Raw genomic sequence first — 21,353 nt, 5'->3', positions numbered from 1 at the left:
TTTTTATTTGGTGCCTCTGACTCTATAATTATTTTTATTTAGAATTAATTTTACCAAGTACAAATGAAAATGTTTGTAAGGTTAAAAAGGTAATTTAATTTTAAAATCCCTCCCCTCCCCTTGTGAACCAAACATATATGTTGTTAAAAATCTCTCCCCTCCCCTCCCCTCCCTTCTTTGAACCAAACATATATTTAGTTAAATTCCCTCCCCTCCCCTCCCCTCCATTCCCCTCCCCTCTATTAAATTCCCTCCCCTCCCCTCCCATCCGTTGAACCAAACGGACCCTAAAGTAATGATTCATTATAGATGAAAGGATGTATTCATATTCAAATAAAACATAATTTAAAACCTCATACCTAGATTACAACATAACCTACCTGGCGACGACGGGTTGTCGTTCCTCCACTTTCTATGAACGACGGCCGTGGCAACAGTGGAGGAAGGTCGGTGGAGGCGAAGAAGAGGGTCTTTTGGTACTTAGCATCGTGATGGGATTCTTATCCAGAGGGGAGATCTTTGGTTGGGGGTAAGTCTTCTACACTCACTTCAGTGTACTTTTCTGAGTTTCCTAACAGGACCAATGCGTACGACGTTTTTCAACTCTTTGGGTGTTATGGGGAAATTGTGGAAGTGGCTATTTTTCCTCGAACAACAAAATCGGGAAAAGATTTGGTTTTGCAAGGTTTAGGGAAGTTGATGATGCGAGACTGTTGGTTGTCAGTCTTGACGATATTCTAATCGATGGGAGAAAGATTCACACGAATATTCAGAGGTTTGAGAAGGGTAGTTTGTCATCGAAAAGAACGGAGGATGGTCTTAGAAGGAAGGGGGATTCTGCTAATAGGGAGGAACCTTTTTAGGGGGGCGAGAGTTTTCGGCAATCGTAGGGGGCATAAAACTTTTGCAGATGTGGTTGGGAATGTTTCTGGAAATCCTCTTCCGGTTTTGAAGGCCGTAGTGTTTTATCATTCTATTGAGAAAGATAAGGCTAGGTTTTTAAAATCTTATGTGGGGAAGTTGATCATACCTGGGTCAGCTTACAATATCCATACTAGTTTCGAATTGGAAGGTTCTTTAACGATTAAAGTTACTCTGTTGGGGGCGAATCTATGTTTACTCGAAGAAATAGAGGAAGGTTTCATAGAAGATCCTATTAGGGAGGGGAGACAATGTGGAAACAATGGTTCGTACACGTTAGGAGGTGGAAGGAGGAGGAGGATGATAATAGTATAGTGATGTGGATCAGGATTTACGGTGTCCCTTGTCATGTGTGGGATGGGGATTTCTTCGTTTCTCTTGCGAATTCCTAAGGAATTTTGTTTGCATGGACGAGAATACATCGAAAGGTACCATTATGGATATTGAGAAGTTTTTGATCCGGGTCCCTTTATCTTTCACTTTTTATGTGTCAATGTCTTTGGATGTTGATGGGAAGGCTTTTAGCATTTTGCTTAGGGAAGATTCTTTCGGTCCCGTGCGCATCGATTATGGTTCGCAGAAAAAGTCTGGTTCTGTTTTGGCTTCTTCAGATTCGGAGGAAGGTTGGTCCACAGGTTCATCTGCAGGGAAGACCGGGGATGATGGTGAAGGTCTGGGAGGCGACACGGAAGACTTTCCTCTTAATGTGGTTGATACGAATATAAGGTCTCGTAGCAATCCCAAGGCTACTGATTCTTATAACTGTGACAAGGGTGATTGCCAGAATAGCATTTAGGGTTCAGGGGCTGTTGTGATCCGAAATTTCGATGAAGCATTAGTTTCGGTCAAGGGTCAGCGTTCTTCTCGGTCTTTTAGCAGGGGTTCTAGTTTTGGTTCCATAAACACATGAGCGATTGGTTTTGGTGACTCTTTTGTTAAAGTCTCGATGGACACTTTATCAGAGAATGGAAATACTTCTAAGTCAGTATCTAGGGATTATCAAGGAAAGAAGAATAATGTCAAAAGGATCAAATTCAAGCATCTGGTGGATTTGGGTGGGCCGGTAAATGGTAAATTCAAAAGGTCTCATTTGTTTAAGTGTAATGTTTTTGCAGCCTTGTCTGACATGTCTTTTAAGCCACAGGCAAATGTGGTTTATATATCTTCTTCTGCTAGTGACATTATATCCCAGTTTCACAATGAAAATTCTGAATTCTCTGATATTTGTAGGAATAACGCTAGGTAATGGGATTTTGTTGATAGTAATATCAGTGTCAAATTGTGGTATGCTATTGTAGCTTTAGGGGTGGTGGCAGTGGAAGGAGAGAATAATTTTGTGAATAAGGTGTCTGAATTGGAGGGAATTGCTCAAGTGAGTAGGGAGGTTTTGAAGGGGTCATCCAGATTGTCTCAATGATTATTGGGTCTCTGAATATTAGAGGGGGTGGAAGTAAACTGAAGCGGAGGAGGATTTGTTCTATAATTCGGAGAGGTAAGGCAGACATTTTTTTTATTCAGGAAACGAAGATATCCAATATGGAAGACTTCATTGCTAGGAGCTTTTGGGAGGAGGTTGGAATTGGATTCTCTTTTTCTAATTATGTTGGTCTTTCAGGGGGCACCATTATTTTGTGGAAGGAGGATACAGTGTCGTTTTGTTTAGTTTTAAAGGCGATTGTTTCTTGGGAATTAAAGTTATGTGGAAATATCAAGTTTACTATATCATTAATGTTTACTCATCGTGTGATTTCCTTACACAAAATGATGTGGAGTATTTTATTGGACATGAATGAGAAGTATTTTGATGGAGAATGGATTCTCGGTGGGGATTTTAACTCGAATAAAAACAATGACGAGAGGAAAGGGAGGTCTGATTATGATTACAACATAGAGAATAATGCTTTTGCGGATTTTATTACAGTAAGCTAGTAGATGTTCCTTGCAAAGGGAAACAATTTTCGTGGTATAGTAGATATCATAAATCTATGAGCATACTCGATCGTTTTCTTTTGGCCGAATCTATTGTGGATAGGTGGGGAGTGGTTAGTCAGTTTGTTGGGTTGAGGAACGTGTTAGATCATTGCATTATTTGGATTCTAAAGGATAATGTGGATTAGGGACCTAAACCTTTTAGCTTAAATAATGAGTGGTTTTCTTTTAAGTCTTTTGGAAGGATATAGTGGTGGAAGGAATGAGCGATTTTGTGGAAGGAATGAGCGATTTTGTTCTTAAGGAGAAGTTTCGTCTTCTTAAGGAGATCCTTAAATGGTGGAACAAAGAGGTTTTTGGGAGGGTCGACTTGGAAGTAGAAGAAAAAGTGAGATTAGTGAACAAAGGGGGTGATTTTCTTGAAGATGATTTGGTGGGCGTGACAAAATCTCTTGTTTCTATTAGGAAAGAGGCTACTTCACGTTTTTAGTTGAATTTGAGGATCAAGGAAAACATGCTTATTCAAAAATCAAGGTTGAAATGGCTCAATGAAAGGGACTCAAATAGTAGCTTTTTCCATATGGTGATGAAAGAAAAGAAAAGGCATAATCATAGAAGGTTTGTTTCTTCGAGGGGAGTTATCCTTGATTCGATGTTGGAGGTAAAGGAGGAAGTGTGGTCTCACTTTTTTAATAAGTTTTGAAATATGGATCGGATTAGACCATCTTTAGATGGTATTTCTTTCAATAAAATCCAAGAGGAAGACAATCTTCTTCTTGAATCTCCTTTCAGCGAGAGTGAGATTAAGGATGCTATATGGAGTTCTGGGGGTTCAAAAAGAAGACTTTATCCGTTTTTTCATTGTAAAATGTTGGTTTTTTCTTAAAGAGGACTTTATTTGTTTTTTCAACGACTTTCATGCAGATGGCGTTATTTCAAAGGCGGTGATCTCTTCATTTTTGTCATTGGTTTCCAAATCCCCTAATCTGGTAGGGTTGGATGATTACAGACCCATTTGTCTAGTGGGTTGTTTGTATAAAGCGGTTTCAAAGTTGTTAGTGGGAATATTGAAGCAAGTCTTGGATCCTATTATATCTCCGTGTCAGTCTGCTTTTGTGTCGGGTAGACAACTTTTTGACGGGGTTTTGGTTGCTTTACGCAGTTAAGGAGGGTAGGATCTATTTGGAGGAGATGGACGGATTTATTGGTTTTTCAAAGTAAGATGTCGGTTCTTGTGAACGGGAGTCCGACTAAGGAGTTTAAGGTCGAAAGGGATTTGAGGCAAGGAGATCCGCTTTCTCCTTTTCTCTTTGTTTTAGTAGCGGAAGGTCTTATGGCCTTGGTGAAGAAAGCGACGGAGATTGGTAAATTTGAAGGGTTTATTATTAACGGAAAAAGCAAGATAGATATTCTTCAATTTGCGAACGACACGTTGTTAATTGATGATGGGAGTTGGAAACAAATTTTGGCTATCGAGACGGTTTTGAAATCTTTTGAAACAGTTTCGGGTCTCGGTATTAATTATCACAAAAGAAAACTCATCGGTATCAATATCAGTGCTCGATATGGGGATATTTGTATGCAGGTGATCAACGAAGATGTTTTTCTTAAAACTTCTTTTTCCCCTTTTTCTTGGTGGAAGGACATCGTTTCTCTCGGTAGGAATTCACATAAGGATGCAGTTGTGAATAAATGTAGAACTTGTTTAGGGAATGGATTTACAACATCATCTTGGCATTCTTTGTGGATTGGTAAAGTCTCTTTGAAGGATTATTTTCCTTCTCTTTTTTCTATGTCGCAGCTGCAAGAAGTTTCAGTAGGAGCAATGAGGGGATGGACGGTGGATGGGTGGTGTTAGGGAGATCTCGGGCTTTCGGCTAGGGGCGGTCTCCAAGATAGTGAACTGCTACAGCTTCAACAGCTACTTAAATATGCAGTGTGCATCGTGGGTGCAAGAGATGAAGTGGCTTGGGAGATTGAAAATTTTGGTTCCTTTTCGGTTTATTCTTGTTATCAATATTTTGCAGGTTTTCAAATTCCTTACGGTTCTCCTAACGAGTTCGACAAAGCTTTAACTCTCGTTTGGAAATGGAAGTTTCATACAAGATTAAAGCTTTTGAATGGAGAATTCTTATCAATAGGTTGCCGACTAAGGATCTTTTGAGGATTTGAGGCATTTTTTTCCGAATGATTCTTATAATTGTGTTTTTTGTGGGTCGGTTCTCGAATCGATAGAGCATATTTTTTTCAATTGTTCTATTGTCAAGTTGATTTGGAGGGAAATAGCGGAGTAGATTGGTACGGAGTATGTGATTATCAAAGACCCTAAAGGGTGTTTCATGTTTTGGTATAATTTTAGTAAACTCGTGAAATTGAAGGAGGGTAAATTTAGTTGCATTTGGTTGGCTACAACTTGGAACATTTGGCTCCTTTGAAATGGTATTCATTTTTGAAAAGACTGTTGGAACGTTCTGAATATGGTATGAGATATTAAAGCTTTGGTGTGGAGGTGGACATTCACCAGGGAGATTACTTATCCCAATTATAATTTTTACGAATTTAGTAGGGATCCATTACTATTTCTTTCGTAGTTGCAATTGATTTGTAATTTTCCTTTTCTTTTGTTCGATATTTATCTTGTTTCTGGTGTATCAGGCTTTTGAGAACCCTTAATTCTCTGTTTAATATATTTTGATTAAAAAAAATATAATTTAAACTTAGAAGATGATGAACAACTATTTTTAAGCAATGCTAAAATAATTTTGGTATTATAAGCATGCAAATTTTTGTTGAACAAAAAACTTAACCACTGGTGTACAAGTTATTTATAGAAAGTGATGGTAAAATGAATGGTCTTTGATGGATAAATAATAAAATGCTTAAGTGTTTTTTGAGATGATTACTTTTTATTTTTTGAATTAATTTTTTATCATTAGTGTGACTTAGAATATATAAAGATGTCTAACAAATAATTTAACAATGCTCCAGAAAAATAGCAGTAGAATGAGGAGAAGTTTCAAAAAGTATGTCGTTCATTTTTAAAAAATATATTAAGTTCTATATTAAATAATTGTAGTTTTCGACTTATATGTATAATATTATTCAAGTTCTTTTCCTATATATTATTGAAGATATTGAAACAAAAATAAATACTTTCGTACTCATTAAGAAAAGAGTTGATATTTTTAATGTTATAAAAATATAATATTTTAGATTATATCAATATTATAAATAAAAAGACATTGAAATAGTTGAAATATCTCAATTTTATGTGTCAATTCAATTACATCATGGATGCGAGCGATTATAAAGAAATTATTGATGAATAGATGTGAGTTGATTGTAAATAAACGATTCATTCTTAGAGAATAATAATTTTAAAATAATTAAATAAATAAAATATATTGTGATTTTTCGAAGACTTAAATTTTCTTTTAAATTTTTATAAAACACAATTTAAAGTATTTTTTAAATAATTTATAATGATAAATTTTATGAAAATTTATGAGTGTTAGAATACATTCTCTAATACACACTATTTAACTTTTTTATTTATTTAAATTCAACAGGATTCTAACAATGTATATGAACATTTATAAATTTTAGAGGATTCAAATATAAAATCCATGACCGGAGAAAAGAAGATTCCAACATATAATATCTCACTAACCCGAGAGGGTTGGTCTAGTGGGAGGGTACTTGGGTCTTAAGGGTATGCTTCCTTTGAGATTTTGAGTTCGAAGGAGCCTAGGACCAACTTTCGGAGGCTACGTGGGGCAGTAATGCTCTCGGGTGGATTAGTCGGTACGGAAGGAAGTAAACCACTCTATATATTTGTGAAGTAAACCACTCTATATATTGGTTGAATTCAAGTTGGCGAGAAAATTGTTGCTTGCTCATTGGTTGGTTGTTATGAGGTTGAGAAAAAAATGTGAAAAAGAAAATTAGAATAGAAAAAGAAAGAAAAAATGAAAAAGTTTTGAAAAAAAAGAAAAAAAAGAGTATCAAATAATTGTGCTAATAAGTATTGTGATTGGTGTGATAACTTGGGAATAAATAAGAAGTTTGATTGAGATTTTGTTGTTCGATCCTTTGTGAATTGATCACTCCCTTAGATTTAGGAAAATTTTCGTTTCGATTAGCTTTAGAAATTTACTCTTGTTTGTTAAACAAACCACATTACAACCTTGAAAATTCCTTGTGATTCTCGCTTTTGTATTTTCAATATGATTTTTGGATGAATGCATAATTTAGTCTTTTGTTTGTAAGATTGTTGGATGAGTGTCAAGTCCCTCACCTTTGTGTGTTTTTTATCTCTTGATGAATTTTTGCTAGGTATGGTTCAATATTGAGCTTGTATTGTTGTTTTATATTGTTTGGTATGACTTTTGTACTCAGGATTCGTTTCGTTTACATGTTGTCATTGTAGGATAGCGGTAAGTATTACTTTGTTTGTGCGTCTTTGTGTGAATCGTACATTTATTTTTGTTTTTCGAAACTTGTTGATTCATGATTCTTGGTAATTACTTTTGCTTCTTTAAGTTTTGTTTATCATTTTTTGAGGACAAACAATGTTTAAAGTTGGAGAGAGTTTGATAAGTGTTAAATTGTACTTATTTTCGTATATAGTTTATGGCACTTATCGTCTCTTTTTTCTCAGCTGGTGCGTGAATTCACATGTTTTAGTTAGATTTGTACATATTGTGTATATTTTGTGTTTTTGATTCATTTATGTACCATTTGATAGTTTTTCATTCATGTTTTAGGTATTCTTTCATAATTGAATCAAAAACTATCGATGATCCAAATTCCTAAATATCAACCAAATTCCTAAATATTCAATAATATATTTAAAAATTCCTAAATATCAACCAAATTAAAGAATAAGGCTCAAAATAAAGATGATAAAAATCATAAATTTGGTTGATATTTAGGAATTTTTAAATATATTATTGAATAATATTTTCAACACTTCAAACCGGGTGTAAATCAGAGTTACGGTTCTCAAGTTATGGCGAAAACAAGTGCTGAATTTTTTCAACTCAGCACAGAGCGTGCTAAGCGCCCATTGACCAGGATAAGCGCGTCATGCGACTTTGAAATTCATTAAATAGGGAAAAAAACATATTTTTAGGATATGGGTAGGGTATTTTTGAGTCCCAACTCCATCACCTTCATTCTTGGAGATTTTTGAGCTTTAAAAACATCAATGGAGGTTGTAACTCGATGATTCGGAGTCAGAGATTCTTTTATCGTGATTGACACCGCTAGAGATTTTGATTCTTCTCCTTTATTCCCTTTGTAGTTTCCATTGATGGGGTTTGTATGTAAGCTTACTCTGATTTTAGGTATATGTATTGATTGTGGTATTGTATAATATCTATTTCTCAAGTCAATATTGGTGTGATCCTTATTTTTGCTTTATGCTCAGGGTTCGGGTTGCTATAGACATATACGGTTAAAATCTCATTCTTGAATGATTACCTGTTAGATTCTAGACTCTAGAGATAGACTTAGGTCTGATGTTCCAAATGGGTATCGGTTCTTAATGCTTTTATGTTGTTGAGTTGCGCGCGACATCGTATCAGAGACAATACAATTGTTCCCCTCAACTATGTGTTAAACATAACCTTGTTGTGATAGACATGTGATGATATTGACGAGTGATTTAGGTTGTGTACAATTGATTAGTAGATTTAAGTATTTGAAGAGTAGATGAAATTTAATCCCGACGAGTTCTCTTTTCTTTAAAGAATGTATTATTTTCTTGTTCATATGTCTACTTTCCGCACTTTACACATTTTAAACCATTCAACCCAAGCTCAGCAACATAGAGACTATTGAATGGAATACTTACCCTCACACTGATCCTTGTGGAGACGATAAAACCTGTAATTCTTCCAATTTTTTGCTTGCTGCTTTACCGCTTCAACACATGGACATTGGGACATACATGTCCTGATAGGTATGCGTATCTCTGTTGATATTTTGTTTTGGGATGTCTTCTAGAAACTAGAACTGGATTCGAACGATATAAAGAGGTTCAACGGTTGTTTGATAGGATTACCAGGTGAACAGATACAAATAATGGGCCATGTGATCCTAAAAACTACATGCAGTGAGGTTGCGAATTCCAAGGACATTAACGTCAGCTACTTCATCATAGACACCAGTTCACCTTACAACATTATCCTGGGGTGGCCTGCTATCAATGCCCTAGGAGCGGTCATATCCACCTGATGCTTAACCTTGAAATATTCGATCCTATATAGGTTAGTGGGTAGCTTCTAAGAGGATCAATAAACAAGTGGCTTGCGAATGCTATATGAGCAGCCTAGAGACAACCAGAGAAGAATTCGCCCTTGTTGATGCTCACCCTTCTAATGTTTCAAATACTGACTTCGAGGGTTGGGACCCCATATTGGGTGCGGAGGTGGAATAGCTCACGCCCATGGAAGAATTGAAAGAAGTCCATATAGGTCCTCACACCCATCAAGTTAGGAAGATAATAACTTTCTTGTCTACAGGGGAGGAACGAGAGCTAGTTAACCAACTTAGGAAGAATGTTGATCTGTTCGCTTAGGCCCCCTCATACTAGGGTCGGCCCAAGTGATATTGAGGCCTAAGGCGAGTTTTAAAATAAGAATTTTAAACTGTGAGTAACACTTTTTTATTATTAAGTAAATATTTTAAAAAAAAAACAATATTTTTATAAGTTATAAAATTATTTATTAAATATGATAATTAAATCTGTTTGATATTTTATTAAAACTTTAACTATTTTTATTTTTATTTTAAAATTTTTTATTCAAAATTTTAATATGACTTAAAATAAAATATTAAACATTTTACAACGAACACAAATATAAAAAAATGGCTAAAAATAAAATAATTATAAAGATTTTACGTTAAAACTAAATAAAAATATTCAATAAATAATATTTAATTATGTTTTGTGCATTACCTTTTCTCTTTTTACTCCAAGAGAAAAGTGAGAGGACACTTCTAACAAAAATTGATAGTTAAAATTTATATTAATTAATAATATAATAATATGATACTAACAAGAAAGAATTCAGTAAGCAACAACACGGTGACTTTACTTAAAAAATGTGAATAGATCCTCTAATAATAATTAAGTGTAGTTATTCTCACTATATTGAAAATGAATAAATTATTAATGATATCAATGCTATTAGTTCCTATTTTTCTTTTTTGCAGAATATGTAATTAAGTAGTACTAATAGATATGAAATTAAATTATGAGGCCCTAGGCATATGCCTAGGTTGCCTAGTCCTGAGACCGGGCCTGTCTCAGACATGCCAGATATAGACATGAAAGTTGTAAGCCATCTCCTTGCCATCCATCCATTCACCAAACCAATAACACATAGAAAATTAAAGCTCGAGAAAGAAAAAAGGCCAATCATTGATGAAGAGGTGGAAACACTGTCCAACGTTGGATTCATCACTGAAACAAAATACTCCACATGGCTGGTCAACGTAGTCCTAGTATGAAACTCCAATAATAGATGAAACATGAGTGTAGATTTCACGCATTTGAATGTTGCCTTCCCCAAATATCCATATCCACTATCGAACATCGACCGCCTTATCAAAGGATCGTTAGGCTACTGCATGTTAAGTTTCATGGACGCCTACTCGGGATACAATCAGATTCTAATGGATCCTCTAGATATGCCCAAAATATATTTCATGTTGAGCCGTTGCAATTATTACTACATTGTCATGCCCTTCTGTCTCAAGAACGCTGGTGCCATATACCAGCGGCTCGTGGATTTTGTCTTCTCCCATCAGATAGGACGAAACCTAGAAGTATATGTTGACGAAATGATTATTAAAACTGTAGATGAACATAGCCATGCCGACGATCTAAAGGATATCATGCAATAAGTAAGAAGGTATGTTATGCGCTTAAACCACGCCAAGCGCTCCTTTGGGGTTCAGGCAGGGGTATTAAAGCCAATCAAGACAAGGGTCAAGAAGTAATCAACATGAGGATCTCCATGAACGTGAAAGAAGTATAACAACTTATTGGACGCCTGGCCTTCCTATCTAGCTTTCTCTCCTACGCGGTCAAAAAATCCTTCATTTTCTCTGTCGCCTAGAAGAAAAAGGAGAAGTTTGAATGGACTATCGAGGTGAGGAGGCTTTCACCAAGTTCAAGAATTTCCTCATATCTTCCCCGATCCTCACTTGCTCGAAGGAGGACTCACCTTTACTCATCTACCTCTTTGTTATAGGGCAGGCAATGAGCTCAACCCTCATCCAAGAAATAGACAGGACATAAAGAGTTGTTTATTTTGGTAAGCAATTAATTGTAAAAGGAATAAGAGTAAGTATCGAGATACTAAGACATTTTACATACATAAAAATTCTTTTTCAAACTATTATTATCTTTTGATAGATCTCTTAAAACCAAGCCAGGCACAAACTTAATGATTAGGGTTAAATATACAAACCCCTTGTAATGTTAGCGAGATTAGATTTTAGCCCCTGGTAAAGTTTTTTTTATCAAATCCCTAACTTGTGTAGATTCCATCTGAAAACACCCCATTTACCACTTGTTCAGGAATATTCCTTTTTTTAAAATGTTTACATGAAATCATTTGGTGTAATATGTGGAATTCTATGTAATTAATCAAATGCCATGATGGAAACATAGGTTCAATGCAATCTTAATTACCTCCTTGTAAAAATTAGGGTTAGTTTTTCACAGAGGACATTGTTAGTAAGGAGAAAAGATGGCGGTGAAGTGTGTTACGACGACGGTGCTAGGGAAGAGGGCGGTGGCTATGATGTTTGAGGTAAGTGTTGCGCAACTTCATCTTCTTTGTGAACGACTTATGCTTCATGTCATTCATCTTCTTCGCGTTTCTACACTAGTTTTTATTTGAATCTTGATACACAGGATATGCAACACTTTTATGTGACTTTTCATCATGGGGGCGAGTTTATTAGGTTAAAGAGTGTCTAGATAATCTATAGAGGGGTTACACATAGAAAACTGGACAATGGAGAGTGTTGAAAACTTAGTGAATAAGTGGGGTATAAGAAAAGGAGCTATAGGGTATGGACAAAGGTTTTGGAAATTAGGGAGGATGGTTTTATTATGATTAGAAAAGATGATGCATACGATTTTGCTTCATATTTTTGTGCAATGGGTACTAATGGAGACAAATTTCTGGAACATGGTGTTGAAAACATAGAACTTTATGTTAGGGAACCTGCTTGTGTGAATGGAGTGACTAATATTGATGACTTAGGAGAGGAAGTGGTTGAAGGTTTGGATGATAGTGAAGATGACATAGCCACTTCCCTTTTTGATGGATTTGAGGGGATTTATGTAACCTTGCAAATAAGGGAAGAGGGAGTAGTTGTTGGACTTTTTGGTAGGCCCATCAAGAAATGTGAAGAAGATGCTTATTTTAGTGATGAGCTGAACTCCTCTTATACAAATGAGTCTTGTGATGAGGATAAGCCCGAGTATGAGAAATATAGGAAAGAGCACCTCAACAAGGACTTTAAGTTAAAGTGGGGTATGAAATTTAATACACTTGTTGACTTTAAGGAGGCAATACGTGAGTGGTCGGTTCTAAATGGAAGCGAAATTACATTTGTGAAAAATGAAAGTTATAGGATAAGGGTAGAGTTCAAGGCTAAATGTGGCTTTTTGGTCTTATGTTCCAAAGTGGGTCACAAGCATACTTTTTCTATAAAAACACTTGTAGGCAGCCACACATGTGCTAGGGTTTTAAGCAATAGATTTGAGAACTCAAAGTGGATGGCTAAGCATGTAGTTAAGAGAATGCAAACATGTGAAACAGTTAGAATTAGGGATATCATGCAAGAACATAATTTTTCAGTGGGTATAATTGTTGTAAGATCATGGAAGGCTAAGCTGCTGGCAAAGAAGATAATTGAAGATGATGCTGATATGAAATATGTTGCTCTATGAAGGTACGTAGGTGAATAAAGAAAGATAAATGGTGGCAACACTGTGAAGATAAATGTTGAAAGGCCAAGCCCATCTATCCAACCTAGGTTTGGATCTTTCTATTTCTGTTTTGATGGCTGCAAGAAAGGGTTCATCAATGGATGTAGGCCTTTTGTTAGGGTTGATGGATGTCACTTGAAAACTAAGTATGGTGGCCAACTACTAATTGCAGTTAGAAGGGATCCAAATGATCAATACTTCCCCTTGGCTTTTGGAGTGGTTGAAACTGAAACAAAGGAAAGTTGGAGATGGTTCATTCAACTCTTGATAGAAGAAACTGGTAAAGATAGAAGATATGTTTTTATATATTATCAATAAAAGGTACTTGTTTTAGATTTGTTGCATAATTTTTGTTGCCTTTATATTTGTTATATAATTTCTTGTTGGTACTTTAACTTCAGGGTTTGGTTGTTGTGTTTGAGGAGATGTTTGATAGGATTGAACATGGACTTTGCCTCAGACACTTGTATGCTAATTTCAAGAAGAAGTTTGATGGTGGAAACCCAATAAGGGATTTGATGATGGGAGCTCCTAAGGCTACATACCATCAAGGTTGGGTATGGAAGATGAATGAGCCGAGGAAGGTTGATTTGAATGCATGGAATTGGTTAATGGTTGTTCCTACAAAATGTTGGTGTAAGCATTCCTTTAGTTTCTATCCTAAGTGTAGCGGTGAAATTTGTGAGACTTAAAAGAGTTTTAACAGAGTTGTCACCGTGCTTTATTGTTTCCAAAGGAAATGGGAGAAAGGGCGAAATAAAACCCACAAATTTTTTTAAAATCAAAACTAATAAACTTATCAGAGATCTAGGTATGGGGGAAGGTTATGCAAGGGGAAGGTGTTAGCACCCCTCACATCTCTGGTACTTCATAGGAACCTTTTTGAAATATATATTATTGTTTGTTATTGTTATTTTAAAATGCCTTTGTGTTTTGTGTTCTGTGTTTTGTTTAAATAGAGTGGGAGGATGAGAAAAGAAGTTTTTAAAAGTAAGCTCAATAAGACATCACGTCTCAGGCCTACATATCCCTTAAGTGCAGTAGGAAAGTCGGAGCTTTTGTAGTTCCTCTTAAAAGGAAAATAAAGAAGACAAGTGGCAAAATATTTTTGGATGTTGAGCTTTAATAATACTCAACAGGTTTTTGAAAATGTTAAGCTTTAACAATACTTAACAAGTTTTAATAAAAGGAGTCAGGCTCTTACAATACAAGGCTAGAGTTTAAAAAAAAGAGGTTGGTTGAGCTTTAACAATACAAAACCAAGGATTGAGTTTAAAAAAGGTTGAGCTTTAACAATACAAAACTATTTTCAAAAACAAGTCGGTGCAAATCTTTAACAATACTGATCACAAAGTAAAAGAGTTTGGAAAAAGAGATTAAGTATCTTGACAATTTTAGTCAATACCATTCTCATTCCTTTGGAGTTTTAGGCAATAACTTAAGCAATCAATCATGGTGAGTGTCTCAATTGATGTGTGTGTGATAACATGTGTATCATGAATACAATCAAGGGTCAGTTTCAACAATACCAATGTATAAACTCAACGATAAAAGTTGGATGTATGAAAGGATGGCATACCTCGGTATCATTTCATGTATGAATGAATATAATATGATGATGGATGGATGCCTCAATGCATGTGGGTAAGTTCAACAGTGTATATATACAAGTATGATAACATAACCAAAGCATAAATATACAAATATTTAAATCAACAAGTATATGTACAAGTGTATGAGTAAGGAGAGATTAAAGCAATAAGTTGTATTAACATGGCATTGCATTCAAGATCAAAGATCAATGGGTTAGGGTTTAGTATAAGCACATTAACCTAATCTCTTTAAGAATCAAATAAATCCTAAGTGGAACAACTAGGGAGTCATGATATGAACTTCAAAGGGAGATAATTTAAACCCTAAAGGAAACATATAAATATGTACAAGACATTTGGTGAAGGCGTCTTTTGAAAAAAGTTTGATTTTAAAAGTTTTTTAAAGGTCTAAAAATGTCATTTTTGCCATGAATAAAAAATGATTAAACAAAATATTTTTTTGGTTTTTTAAAGCATAGTCTAAAAATATGTTACATAGACAGAGTGTGTACAAAATTTTAGACAAAAATGAGTTGATTTGCTAGGTTAACTCATTGGTTAAAGTTGTGAAGAAAAACAATAAAGATAGTGATAAAAAATAAGGTTTTGTTGCCACTAAGGTTCGAACCAATGCGCTATAAGTGATAATCAAACACACGCATTCTTTTATAATTAAAAACAAGTTCTAAATCATAAATGAACTTCATCTTCAACCTTGAGACAAGAAAATCTGGATTTTCGAATCGGAACAATACTCAATCATTTTTGAAAATGTAAAGGTGCAACTTGTGTGGTTTTTTAGGACGAAACTAACTATGTATTTTTCGTTAATTTATTTTAACCGTGGCTCATGAGTTTCTCAAAAATGGCTAAGAACCCTAATTTTTGAAACCAAATTAAATGATGTACATGATGAATAAATGAATGCAAACAGATGGCTTTTAATCACTATATTGAGTTGAACAAAATGGTATCGAGTTTTGTTTAAAATGATGCACAAATAAGAGATTTAGAGTTTGAAGTTTTACCTCTTGAAGCTGCAAATAGAAACCTGTAATGGAGTAATTCTAGAAGTGTTTGAATGATATGGATAGCTTCCTTAGACCTCAAGGATGCTAGCTGAATGCTTGGAAGCTTTTGGAATTGCCTGGATTCTTTTACCTGACCTCAACTGGAAATGGCTCAAGTGTAAATGGTGGATGTGGATTCTATGGTTACAGATGTGAAACAGGTGTTTAGGAAGCTTCTATAAGGTGTATAGAAGGTATTTGAATGCTCGAATGAGTTTAAGATGGCCTGTATAGCTCAACTCGAATCTATGTGCTAAGTTTCAAAGTGAAAATGGAAGGTGATGATTTGGTGGTTACAGACTCAATCTAAGGTTTTGGCCAGCTTCTATGAAGTGTATGGATGCTGTTTGAATGCTTGTTTGACACTAAACAAGCTTGGAACTCAAAATTGACAAGTTTGTACAAGTGACAATTTTGGAAATTCTGGATGAGAGAGTGACTTGGAGATTTGAGGTGTGTTTGATTTCTAAAGCAAGGGCTTCTACTTATAGGCCAAAATTAGGTGTGTTTGATTTCTAAAGCAAGGGCTTCTACTTATGGAGTCTGTGGAGCCAGCAAATGTGGAGCAACCTGAAAATATTCATGAAGTTGTGCAAAGTCAAACTCAGTCTTCTGTTGTGGACACAGGTCAATCTCAGTCCAAAAGAAAGAAGGAAAGCAAACCAGTCCCTGCATTAAGGAGGAGGAGTGAAAGCGTCAAATTGAGTTAGTTCAAGAAACCAATTATAGGTCCAAGATCAGTTGACCAACCAATTACAATAAAAGATCCTGAAGAAACAACAAGTGCTCATGAGTCTAACCTTGGAGTGTCCACTAGGTCTTTGAAGAAATGGAAGAAGAAAAAAAGCAGAGATTGATTAAGTAGTTTTAGTTGGGATGTCTTTTATTTTGTGCAGCTGTTATAATCTTCTTATTTTGTGATGATGGATCATATGTAATGGTATTTTGTGCAACTGTTAAAAACTACTTATTTTATGATGATGTGTCATATGTAATGTTTGCTATCTTTGTGATTGTAATAGACCTACAAGTTTGAACATGGTATCTTTAAGTTTGGTATAATCTGTGCAAAGGTATCTTTGACTTTGGTATCTTTTTTTTTGTATTAATATAGCTTCATAATTCAAACTGATACACATTATACTAATATAGCTTTATAATTCAATGGTAACAGAATTATAATGTTGAATATACAACAATTTAAAGGACACATTTTCCATTGATCCAAAACAGAGATACAATTTCCATTTAATAAATCAACTGATATACTATATTACATAAACTGATTCAATTTTGAAATCCTTAACCTAAATTACATAAACTTATAAACTACTGAAAAAAGCATCCAAGATAAAGCAAGTGCAACCATCATTTTATAGCTCCTTTTCTTCTCCATTGCAAGTTTTTTCTTCAATCTTATAGTCTTTTCAAAACTTTTGTGTACTCCCAATTATTCATTAACAATTTCCTTAAAAATTTCTTTCAAAGCATCTTTTGTCATTTCTGAGCATTTGCATGGAATCAAATCAATCCTCTGGAATTCACCCAGCTCATCATCCCACAAGAACATACCAAGACCATTATGCAGAAATAGGTATTACTTAAATTCGACTTAATCAAAATCATATATAACTACAAACAATATCCAATAACCCAAACACTTACCAATGAATTTTTTGCATTTCCAGAATTTTCGTTTAGGGTTATCAATGGTGTTTGATACTCACATCTTCATTGAATCGTTACAACCACAAGTTGGGAAGCATCGTCCAACCAAGTTTCCAACAGAAGATGATTTGCTACCACTCATGACCTAGATACGAGCATTCGCCTTTGTGTGAAGAAAAAGGGGAGAAGAATGGAGACGATGATAGGCCGCGATAGAGACGCCGATGGAGACATGATAAAGTGGAAGGAGTTGATGAGGAGCCCTAATTTCATGTTCCCGGGTGAAAACGATGGAGGCATTAAGAAGATGGTCAAATTTATTAAAAAGGTGCCATGCTGGAAATGCCACGCTGTCAATATGTAAGACAAATAATTCACATTGGAAAATAATTGGGTATTTTGAAGGAATCTGGTTGCACAAGTGGCAAATAGGGGATATGGTGAGGGAATCTACATAAGTTAAGGGGGGGGGGGTCAACTTTTTTTTTACAGGGGCTAAAATCTAATCTCGCTAACATTACATGGAGGTTTGTATATTTAACCCTTGGTTAATCAATTATGAAGATAAATTATACTAGATAATCGATTAAGATCTTCATCGGAATGATTAAACCTATTTGTAACACCCCTTAATTGATAAAATAGGATGTTAATTGATTAGGTGACGTTGACACTCAATCTTTCCTTATTTGGCTTGATTAATCGATTATCACATAGTGTTAATCAGTTATATCATTAAAAAGGGTCATGGTTTGTTTTCTTTTTTATCCATAATTTTTCTGAATGGAGAAAACTTAACTACTATTATCAAGGTTGATTTTAGTAGAAATCTAAAGAGAAAACTCTTGGGCAATGGAATAAGCCGAATAATTTAGGTTGAACCAGAATAATTATCTGGTGTGATCTTTCTATCTCTTATCACATTTATTTTAAGTTGTTTATTTTCTTTTCAACGTGTTTCTCTCTTCTCTATAGTTTTTTTGCTACTATATCTCAGTCTGTTTATTTATTCTAACATAATAGTTTACAAAATCAAGAGTTTGTATAAATAAATTTCAAATTTTGATTTATTCTCGAGATGACATGCTTATTTTAATTTAATGATACGTCACTTATATTATTTATATGTGACAGGATGAAATAACACCAAGGCGTCAAACTTTGTAACATGACACCTCCGATAACTCATAATCCAATGTCTATATAATAAAATTCACTGTTGAATTGAAAGCTATTATCACATAGATTACGCTTGTAAAATCTCACATCAATTGAAAATACTTTGATATGTTAAATAGAATGATCAAAATTAACAGTTTTCAAAATTAACTTTATAAAAATTATTTTAGTCCATTATTTCAAAAATTGATAAAATATGATACTTTTGTTCTTTAATTGTATTTCACAAAAATTTGTAAGATTTCATTTTGAGTATTATTTGAAGTATAAAATTAAATTAAAAGTAAGAAATTTGATAAATTTGAAGAATTTTGTTGAATTTGAGATTAAAGTTTTAAGATTAGAAATTTGGGATTTTTTTTAAATCTAAGTTTATTATTTTAATTGGTAAATTTTAGGTATAAATGTTTTTTTATTAATAAATTAAAGTTGTACATTTTTTTTTTCAAAAAATTATAAGAAGGATTGTAAATAAGTTAAAAGAGTGAAGTGAACTTTTATTTTATTTTAAAGTCTAAAATCTAAAATAATTATCTTATTTGTGAAAGTATCTCTTCACATTTGAATTGGTCCCTTAAACTGACTTATCCCATAATTTATATTTTAAAATAATTCATTTAACAATATTATTATTTTTTATAAGATAATGAATTAATTATTGAATATTTACTGTCATGATGTTTTGCCCAATTTATTATCTCAAAATACTCCTTTTGTAGTCTAATTTGTTAATATCTTTCGTTTTTAATTGTCCAATCTTGGGTAATAATGATAAAATTAAATTGCATAAGAAAATAGGTTGCAATAAATTCTTCTTTTTTCATTGCAAGTTATTCCACCCAGCCATTATCTATAGTAATGATGGCTATTCATAATAATGATGGCCTATAGCATGCATGTGTCACTAGCGTGTAGTAAACTTTTCATACAATGTTTAACTCTTGGTTTTTCTTCCCATTAAATAAAACTATTTCTTTGTTTATTTTATTTTATATAAAAAACTTCTCTAAATATAATTTGAGTTGAGTATGTGGGGTAAACCGCCCTGTTTAACTCGGTCCACGTAAATCCATAAATTAATCGAATTTAGCTTTATTTATCTGCAATTATTAACATTTTCTAAGTAGAAATTTAAAAAATAGGAGAAATTTGCATATAACGCAACACAAAATATTTATTCTACTTCTCTAACTATAATGGGTTAATTATGATAAAATGTTAACATTTATACTAAAGAAATTGCTACTAATATTTATTTTTTTATAATAAAAAAACATGATAAAATTATGATTGATAAATACATAAATTTCTTATGCAAAACATACATTTTCGACGGGCTGAAACTTCTTATAAAATTACATTTATGAGACAATTATGATTGATGAATACACAATTTCTCATATTTATTTATTATTTATAACATTGTGCTATCCGTGCGAACGCACGGGTAGATACTACTCAGGATAGATTTATACGATATTGTATGATGCATGCGAACGCACGGATAAATGACTAATTTATTTTTTATTTTTTTACTAAAGTATATAACTCTAAGTAGATTAAATTAATATTTATATGACAATTATAATTTCAAATGTTTTTTCACTTTAATTTGCGTATCTTTTATATATATTTATTAACAATCGTTATATATTTATTTATTGCTTCATTAATCTAAACTACTAACAATAACACTATATAATTATACTAAATATAGTTTTATGTATAAATATTATTTATTTTTATGTTATTTTTTAAAATATATATAATATATTAATTATAATTAAAGATACTATTAAAGTATAATAAAAGATATTATAAACTTCCATTATCAAAAAAATGTTAGCAATTTTTTATGATAAAATTTAACATTTATACTAAAAAAATTGCTATTAATATATTTTTTCTTACAAAAATAATATGATACAATTATGATGTATAAATACATAGATTTCTTATGAAAAACATACCTTTTTCGATTGACAGAAACTATTTGTAAAATTACATTTAACATGAGACAATTATGATTGATGAATACATAATTTCTTATATAAAAAAATTGTAATTCTTTTTGTATTTTATATACATTTTTAACCATCACTATTATATTAATTTACTATTTATAATGACATTGTATGAACCGTGTGAACGCACGGGTAAATGATTTCTTAATTATTTTCTTTATTTTTCTACTCAAATATACATTTTTCGACGGGACAAAGCTACTTAATGTGTATATATTTTATTTACATTTTTAACCATCATTATATTATATTTATTTACAACTGTGATAGATAAATGCTTAATTATTTCCTTTATTTTTTATATGTACATATTAACCTATAACTGATATTTTTGGAAAAATAAATCTATTAAATATATTGAAATTTTTATTTAAAATAAGTAAAAAGATTTCAAATGCTTATAATAAGATAGGGGTATGAGTGACAATAAACAAAATTTGGACAAAAAAGTTTGGTACCTGTTACCAAATCAAATAAATATAATCACATATATTATATTTATTTATTATTTATAATATTGTGCAATACGTGCGAACGCACGGGTAGATGACTACTCACGATAGATTATAGCTATATTGTATAATGTGTGCGAACGCACGGGTAGATGACTACTTAATTATTTTATTTATTTTTTCTACTAAACTATATATTTCTAACTAGATTAAATTAATATTTATTTGACAATTATAATTTCAATTGTTTTTTATTTTTAATTTGTGTATCTTTTATATATATATATATATATATATATATATATATATATATTTATTAACCATCGTTATATATTTATTTATTGTTTATATCGACTTTACGTGACCCGTGCGGGCGCACGGGTCCTTTACTAGTATTTTAGATATTAACTAACAATATAATTTTTTGGTTAAGAAAATATGAATAAGAACTAACGTGTATATTCATACATGATAAAACAAAAAGTAATAAAATTCAAATG

The 21,353-nt window shown here is 33.0% G+C and overlaps 1 protein-coding gene across 1 annotated transcript; it reads left to right on the top strand.

Annotated features, from left to right (window-relative positions):
* The first annotated feature begins 4,072 nt into the window (after positions 1-4,072).
* Positions 4,073-4,708, top strand: LOC131650166 (uncharacterized). Its single transcript, XM_058919892.1, has one exon. The coding sequence runs from the start codon at positions 4,073-4,075 to the stop codon at positions 4,706-4,708; it is 636 nt and encodes a 211-aa protein (XP_058775875.1).
* Positions 4,709-21,353: the final 16,645 nt, after the last annotated feature.

The sequence above is a fragment of the Vicia villosa genome, linkage group LG2, assembly GCF_029867415.1.
Source record: "Vicia villosa cultivar HV-30 ecotype Madison, WI linkage group LG2, Vvil1.0, whole genome shotgun sequence".
NCBI lineage: Eukaryota > Viridiplantae > Streptophyta > Magnoliopsida > Fabales > Fabaceae > Vicia > Vicia villosa.
Note: the sequence above shows the minus strand (reverse complement) of the source record. Positions and strands in the feature narration are given on the sequence as shown.